The 8,458-nt window shown below is 44.8% G+C and overlaps 1 protein-coding gene across 3 annotated transcripts in view; it reads right to left on the bottom strand.

The window, feature by feature from the left end:
• The window catches only part of Slc24a4 (solute carrier family 24 member 4), a 142,169-nt gene that overhangs the window by 12,130 nt on the left and 121,581 nt on the right, over positions 1-8,458 (bottom strand). For all 3 annotated transcript variants that reach the window (XM_031356436.1, XM_031356437.1, XM_031356439.1), the window contains one exon: positions 837-1,003. In XM_031356436.1, coding sequence (XP_031212296.1) covers positions 837-1,003 — 167 coding nt within the window. The remainder of the gene's footprint in view (positions 1-836; positions 1,004-8,458) is intronic.

Below are 8,458 nucleotides of genomic sequence, written 5' to 3'. Positions count from 1 at the left end.
TCCTGGAACTCACTCTGTAGACCAGGCTGGCCTCGAACTCAGAAATCACCTGCCTCTATGCCCCAGTGTAGGGGAATGCCAGAGCTAGTAAACAGGAGAGGGTGAGGTGGTGAGCAGGTGGAGGGGGGAGGGAACAGGGGTTTGTTCTTGTTGTTTTTTGTTTTTTGTTTTGGAGGGGAAACTGGGAAAGGAGATACCGTATGACATATAAATAAAGAAAATATCTAATAAAGAAATACTCTCACAAATTTTCCTTTCTTAAAATGAAGATTGCCAAAAAAAAAAAAAAAGAAAAGAAAAGAAAAGAAAAGAAATCACTTGCCTCGCCTCCCAAGTGCTGGGATTAAAGGCATGCACCACCACTGTTTTTAACTCTCCCCACTATTCATAAAACCTTGAGTTCTCCACTTCTCAGTTTCTCTATCAGTAAAATGGGAATGCTAAAAGTATTTATTCCATGGGTCTGTTACAAGGCTAAAATTGGCTTGGCACACAGAAAGGGGCAGCTTTTTGACAGAGAGTTCTGGCTCTCTCTCTCTCACTGATATCATTTCCTTCCTTTACATTCTTCTGGGGACCCTAGAAATGAGGGGCCCACCACTTTGTCCATCCCCCATGCCCAGAGCAGCCTCTTGCGAGTCTCCTCTCTGAATCCCCATTCCCACCTCAGAGGGAACAAACCATGGTGCCTACTCTCAGGCACACAGCAGGGAACGTTAGCACGCTGATAATACCATGCTCTACTGAGAAAGAGGCTGAGGTCAGCAAGCCCAGTGGTTTGCCCTCAGGTGGGACCTCAGCTCGGAAGACACTGGGCAGGGGCTCCCAGCACTCACCAGCCACACCATGAGGTAGGAGAACACGGCGATCCATAGAGTGGCTGTGATGAAGGTGACCATGAAGAACTTCTCCCAGCGGGGCTTGCTGCAGTTGGGGATGGTGATACACAGGAGGAAGATGAGGGGCCAAGTGAACACCCACTTAGCCTTGTCGCCTTTTGCCTCTGCAAGGGGGTGTGGGGCAGAGCAGGGAGTGGGAGAGACAGAAAGACATGTGGTTACCCAGCTGCTAGTCTACCCCTGCTTTACCGTTTCAGGTGAACCTTGGTATGACTCTAAGCAGCTGAGGCCAGAGAGTTGTCCTCATCAAGTCACTTGGAAGTATCAGGAGGACCCATTACTTGCAGGCCGCCTATCTTTAGTCCATTGTAATCCTTAAAATGACCAGGTAAGGAAGGTGAACCAAGAGCAGGGACGGCGCCGGTCCAGGGGAATGGGGAGGGAGAGGGGGATATTGGCTCTGGAATCAGGCAGCCTGGAGCAATTCCATCAAGTCTATTTGTTCCTCTGAGGATAAGGGTCAAGCTAGACCAATGGCAATATAATAAATGAACCCAGGGAGAGTGGCCGGCATGATGCTGAGAGCTCTGTACCTTGCTGTCTTCATCTGTTCATAAGAACCTTCTCTTTGTCTTGGTTGTTGCAGGAATGGTGTGACCTGGAGTGTGGGTGTGAGCACTGGGTGTGTGGCCCAGCACAAAGGAGGAGGGAGCAGATGCTGGAAGACCCAACACCAAGAACTCACGTTCAAGGCTCCAAAGCTGATGGGGAGTGTCAGTGTGTGCATAGAAGAAGAAGGACACGTGCTGGAGCTGGCAAGGTGGTTCTATGGGTAAAAGCCCCAGTGTTTCACTGGGACTGCCAAGAATTGTCCTCTAGGGACTGGAAAGACAGCTCACAGTTAAGAGCACTGGCTGCTCTTCCATTATGACCATGGCAGTCACAACTGTCTGTAACACCTGTTCCAGTGGATCCAACACCCTCAGACAGACAGACATGCAGGCAAAACACTAATGCACATAAAATACAAGTACATTACTTAAAAAATGTCCTCTAACCTCCATATAACACATCTGCTCTCATGTACACATATACATACAACAAAATAAAATATTGTATCATACACACACACACACCACGCATTTTGTATGTATTTATTTTGTGTGGGTGGGTGGATGAGGGTGCGTATCATGATGCTGGCCTGTGCAGGTCAGAGGTAAACTTGCAGGAGTTGGCTCTCTCCTTCCACCATGTGGGTCTGGGTGATTGAACTCAGGTCATCAGGCTTGACAGCAAGAGCCATTGTCTCGTGAGCCATTTCATTGGCCCTCAAATATTTCGGAAACGAAGAACACATGTTCCCCCCGAAGAGCACACACAGACGGTTCTCCAGAACAGACTGAGTGTGAGGCTGCAAAACAAGGCCCACTGGGTTAGAAGGGCTGACATCCGTCAGAGTGTGTCTGCCAACCTCAGAGGAATGGAATCAGAACTCAATAATGGGAGGAAAGCTGGAAGGTTTGCAAATATGTCCATGTCGCATAGCATAGTCCTAAGTAACTGACAGGTCAGAGAAGAAATCACAAGGGAAACTAGGAAATACTGGAGGACACAGAAAACAAAATATAAAAGGTGAAAGCTCACGGGACATGGTAGAGACAGGCTCTGAAGGAAATTCCTGACTGGAAATGCCCAACAGTAGGAACCATTTAAAACCCAGGACCTCATGCTCCTCCCCAGACAAGACAAGAAAAGAAAGGAGGATTAAGTTCAAGAATGCAGAAGCAAGAGGTAGGCTGCAGGTGATCCCTGGAGCATGAGCTAGACAGACTAGCAGAACTGACATCCTGTCTCAAAAACAAGCTACATGGCCCTTGAGAAACGATGCCCCAGACTGACCTCTGGCCTTCACACACACATGAACCTGTGTGAACATGCAAGAGAAGAGGGTTTTGAATAGACCATTCTTCAAAGACACATACAAATAGTCATAAAGCCCATTTTAAAATGCCCAACACACAAAACAAAACAGACACACACACACACCACACATAATATCCTTTAGTCATTAAGAAAATGCAATTAAAAATTGTATCACACCCATAACTATGACTATAGCAAAAAGATATAATAAGCTCAGCAAAGATGTGGAAAAGTACAAACCCTCACATGCTGGTGGTGTGAATGCAAAATGTCTAGACTCCTTAGAAATCCGTCGAACTGGTCCCGCAAAGAGTTTGGCAGAGATGCCTTGTGACTCAGGATTGGACTCCTCCATACACACCCAAGAGAGATGAAGATAAATGTTGTCACAGAGACTCAAATGCTCACACAGTTGCCCCAGATGGAGACATCTCAACTCAAGCTCCAGGGAGGAATGCCGATGTGGTATGTAAGTCCAGGAGAAGGGCTGAGACACGAGGCATGCCTCAGCAGGGAAGAGTGCTGGAAAGACTATGACAAGGAGGGAAGCCTGACACAAAGGCCACAGAGTGTTAGGCTCCATCCAGAGGACATGTCTGGAACACAATAGTCCAGACACAGAATGGAGACCAGTGGTTATCAGGATGGGAAGAGATGGGACCAGAGAGTCTTTACTTGTGGGTATTTTGGGTGATTTTTTTTATAATAAAAATATTTAGGAGTTATATATTGATGATGGTCACACTGTTCTGTGAATACAGAAGGAAAATATATCATAAAGGGTCCATTTTATGGCATAGGAATTATATCTCATTTTTTTTTTTAATTGCAGAGCAGATTGGAGTGTGTCAGTTTCAGAGCTGGGCATGTCCATTTTTTTTTTAAATTTCCTAAATAATTGTAATCCAGGTGTGTTTGCTTACAAAAACAAAACAAAATAACAACAACAAACTCAAGCAGCTTACAAGGGGCAACAAGAATGTGGCTAGCTTGAGGTCGGCAGGTCAGTTGGTTATGCATCCAGATGCTGCTATTAGAAAAACATCTGTCTCCCATGTCTTTCTAAAGACCCAGCATAGACAGGAGAATGGTTTCTGTCCCATGGCTTGTCCCAGATTCCAGGCTCTCCTCTTGCCAACTGCATCACAACCCATCCTGACTGCCGAGGACAGCTGAGACACTCTACAACCCCATGCACAGAGGAATTCACTTTGGGGAAATGTGACCCTGGCCCCCGAAATACTCAGGAAGCTCTCTCTAAATAGACTCAAACTGCAGAAGGGCACATTTCTTGTTTCACAGACACAAAATTGTACCAGGCATTTGTCCTTTTGCTGATATGGGCTTTGCATATTGTTTTGACATCTGTCTTCATCTTGGTCCCACCCAGGCAGTTAGCATCACCACCCACCACTGGTTTCCTAGGAAACAATCCTCTAGTGGACCCTATCTCTACTGCTGTGGTTTTTAATTGTTGGGTGTCATAAGCTGGAAAATCAGACAGTCACTTTAGTGGATGAAAACTAGTATTTCCTTTAAAATAAATGAAAATAGTGGGTGATACACAGTGAAAGCTAAATGTTATTTCACACACACCTGTGTGTGTGTGTATGTATGTGTGTGTATGTGTGTGTGTGTGTGTGTGTGTGTGTGTGTGTGTATGCACATGAGTGTGGAGGCCAGGGGTCAACCTTGAGTGTCATTCCTCAGGATTCACCTACCTTGCTTATTTCTGACAGGGTTTCTCACTGGAAATGGTACCATTTCCTCAAGGCTGGTTAGCCTTTGAGCCGGTCCCCACTGGCTTCTCAGTAAGGACTACAGGCACACACCGCCAAGAATTAATTTTAAAAGGTGGTGAGACCATCCCAAGGAGCATCCCACACTGATGGTTCAGTGGTAGGATTCTTGCCTCCCAAGTTAAAGCCACCTCCACCCTCCTGGACGCCCCTCCTGGTGTCCAGCCCTTCCCTTTCTCACGCACCGTCAGGGCGAAACTTCATCACAGACTGATGGGTACATCAACTCCCAGGAGAAGAAGATGGGGCCTGGTATAATTTCTTTCCCCAAGTCTCTTGATTTCTCTCTTAAAGTAGAACATTACAGTTTAATTATGTGATAAAAAAGTATTTAAAATGAACTGTAACAGAACAGATGGCCCATCATGCCGGAGGGAAAAGAACAGATGTAGTAGTTGATGAAAACCTCACACTAATTTGGATGGTTAACTAATTAGACACTTCAATTAAGGGAGTGGCTAACTATGGTCCTGGGGGTGGACTGCACCCCTGGCTGGGAAAAAGAATTTCTTGGGCCCTGGAGCTAAGTGTCCCCATGGCTGACAGTGTCACTATTTCTCAAACTCAGAACCCCTTGGAAGGATCTGATCACCTTGGAGCTAAGTGTCCCCATGGCTGACAGAGTCACTATTTCTCAGACTCAGAACCCTTGGAAGGATCTGACCACCTTATAAGACTGATGCTTTGGAAGGTCTGGATGAAGGGTCTGAGAATTTGTATTTAAAAAAAAAAATAGGTTAGGTCTCTACTAAGTTGTCCAGGTTGTCCTCCAACTCCTGACTCCTCTCACTTCAGCCTGCAGTAGATGGAACCACAGACAGTTGGAGAGATGTTTCAGGGGTTAAGAGCACTGGCTGCTCTTCCAGGGGACCCAGGCTTGTTTCTCAGCATCTTCATGGTGGCTCACAACTGCCTGTAACTCCAGTTCCAGAGGATCTAACACCATCTTCTGCCTCTCTGTGCATGAGGTATGCAAGTGGTACAGTCACACATGCAAAACATCCATAAACATGAAGAAGAAGAAGAAGAAGAAGAAGAAGAAGAAGAAGAAGAAGAAGAAGAAGAAGAAGAAGAAGAAGAAGAGGAAGAGGAAGAGGAGGAGGAGGACCAGGAGGACCAGGAGGAGGAGCAGGAGGAGGAGGAGGAGGAAGAGGAGGAGGAGGAGAAGGAGGAGATGATGATGATGATGGCATATTTCTAAGTAGTTCCTGGTGGTTGCTTATTTCGAGGTAGTTCATAGTGGCTGCTTAGGCTGGACCATAGTTTGAGAACCATACTGTAGGTTAATTCCATCTGCAAACATTTGAGATGTAATTAGTACATCAAAAAGTCACCCACTTAGAGTGTTTGGTTAGGTGGGTTTTAGTATTTATATAGCCTTATCTCCAGTACAATAACATTATAGATGATATTCATCATCCTCAGTAGAAGTCCCAGTCTATTAATAGTTTCACTACCTCCTCTAAACTCTGGGAACCGTGGACTTGTTTTCAACCTCCAGACTTAATTATTCTGCACATCTCATCTAGGGGAAGCAGAGATGGGTTTTTGTGTGCCTGGCTTCTTTCCCTTAGCACAATGTCCATGTGACACATGCTAATACTTTATTCTTTTTTCACAGAAGAATAGTATTCAACAATATGATTATGTCTTTTTTTTCAGGGTTGGGTATGCATCTGCCAGGCTCTACTACTGGGCTGCATCCCCATCCCATATAGACCATATTATGCTTATCCATCCTTCACTTAAGGGTGTTCAGGTTACTCCTACTTCGGGGCTACTATGAATAGTGTGGTTTGAATTCAAGTGTTTGTGTGCTTCCATTTCACACACACACACACACACACACACACACACACACACACACACACACGAATTGCAGGGTCCATAGTAACCTTATTTAACATTTTGAGGAACTGCTGGTGTTCTGTCTAAAGCAGCAACAACGTTTACTTCCCTTCAAACAATGTGCAGATATTTTTCTTCCACCTCTTGGATAATAGTGTTTTCATTTTTCTTCTTTGACTTCAGTCACCTTAAAGTAAAGTGGTATATCACTGTTCTTTGTTTTTAACACAAGGTCTTGCCACGTAGTCCAGGCTAGCTTTGAACTTGCAATCCTCCTGCCTTAGTTTCCTGAGTGCTGGGATTACAGGCATGAACCACCACATCTGGCCTCACTGCACTTTGAAGTAGCATTTTCCTAATGAGCATCTTTTAAGGAGTATTAGTCATTTGTACATCTCAGGAGAAACGTCTATCCAAGCACTTGGTCTGCTTTCAGTCTTTCACTCAGATACAATGCCAGTGGTAGGTTCTCATGGCTGCTTATCAGCTTGAAGAGGTTTAGCTAAAAAAATTAATTAAGGAAGGATGTTGGGGAGTGGAGAGATGGCTCAGAGGTTAAGAGCACTGACCGCTTTTCCAGAGGTCCTATGTTCAATTCCCAGCAACTACATGGTAGCTCACAACCCCCTCAGCATCTGATACCCTATTCTGGTGTGTCTGAGGATAGCGACAGTGTAGTCACATACATAAAATAAGTAAATAAATCTTTAAAAAAAGGATGATGATCTTTGGTTATAGTATATTGTCTAATGTTGCCCTGTCCTGTATGCATGTGTGTTGCCTCTGAATATGTTGTGTGTTGTTATGTGTGTTGCCTGTGTATATGTTGTGTGTTGTGATGTGTGTATATGTATGTGTGTGTGTGTGCATGTTTATGGTGGTATTTGATGTGATGTGTGTGTATATTGGTGTATGTGTATGTAGTATATCTGTGTATGTCTGTGTGTGCTGTGTTGTGTGTGTATGTGCTGTGTGCTGTGGTGTGTCTGTGTGTATTTGTGTCTTATAGTACATTGTGTTGTATGTGTGCGTGTGTACGTACTGGAGGTGAACCTAAGGCTTTAGCACACCATGCAAACACTGTACCACTATAGTATAGTATATTTCTTTTTACTTTTAATTTTGAGATAGTGTTTCCTGGGAGGGTCAGGCTGGTCTTGAACTCTCACTGTGCCCAGGCAGATCTTGAATTTGAGATCTTCCTGCCTCAACCTCCCAGCTAGCTGGGATTACAGACCTGTGCCATTCATATGTATTGATCCAAACTGGAATCCCTGGGATAAACCATAGCTTACAGAGGTTCATGGATTGCTAATGAAACAATGAAGTCACAAACAGAGCCTCCTCTTATTGGTGGCCTGAGCTGTGGGGAGGGAAGGAGATGCAGAGGAGGAGGTAGTCCTGTCCAGGAGAGATTAATGGATGCTGTCTTCATTGTCCAACATTTATGTGTGTCCCACATTTTATAGGCAGTGTTTGCAAATACCCTGCTTTCCATATCCCTTTTTGGAGATGGCTAATCTCCCTATTTTACAGGTCAGCAAACTGAGGTTTGGTGAAATTCAATGGCTTATTTAAGCACCTTAAGACAGCAGGAGATGGTACCAGCACTTCAGCTCTCCACCCTGCTCCTCTGTGATATTTGCTTGCTTATCCCAAGTCTCACGATTCTGGAGCCTGTGGGAGTTCTGCTACCCACTGGCTGGCAGGTACCAACAGTCATGATCGGCGTACCAGCAGCTTAGGTCATAGCTTCAGAAGCAATAGAAAAATCTCTGAGCTGGAGAGCCGGCTCTGCGGCTAAAAGGGTGTGCTGCTCTTTCAGAGGACCCAGATTCTGTTCCCAGCACCCAGATCAGGTGGCTCACACTGGGTGTAACTCCAGCTCCAGGAGGTCTGTACTCATACATGTACACACATACAAAGCTAAAAACAACAGATAATCTTTTAAAAGTTTTCTATCCCCTTAATCCTAGGGATAGACTTTACAATCAATAAATTTTGTTCTTTCTTTCTTTCTTTCTTTCTTTCTTTTTTTTTTTTTTTTTT

This window comes from Mastomys coucha, unplaced genomic scaffold, assembly GCF_008632895.1.
Source record: "Mastomys coucha isolate ucsf_1 unplaced genomic scaffold, UCSF_Mcou_1 pScaffold6, whole genome shotgun sequence".
Lineage (NCBI taxonomy): Eukaryota > Metazoa > Chordata > Mammalia > Rodentia > Muridae > Mastomys > Mastomys coucha.
Note: the sequence above shows the minus strand (reverse complement) of the source record. Positions and strands in the feature narration are given on the sequence as shown.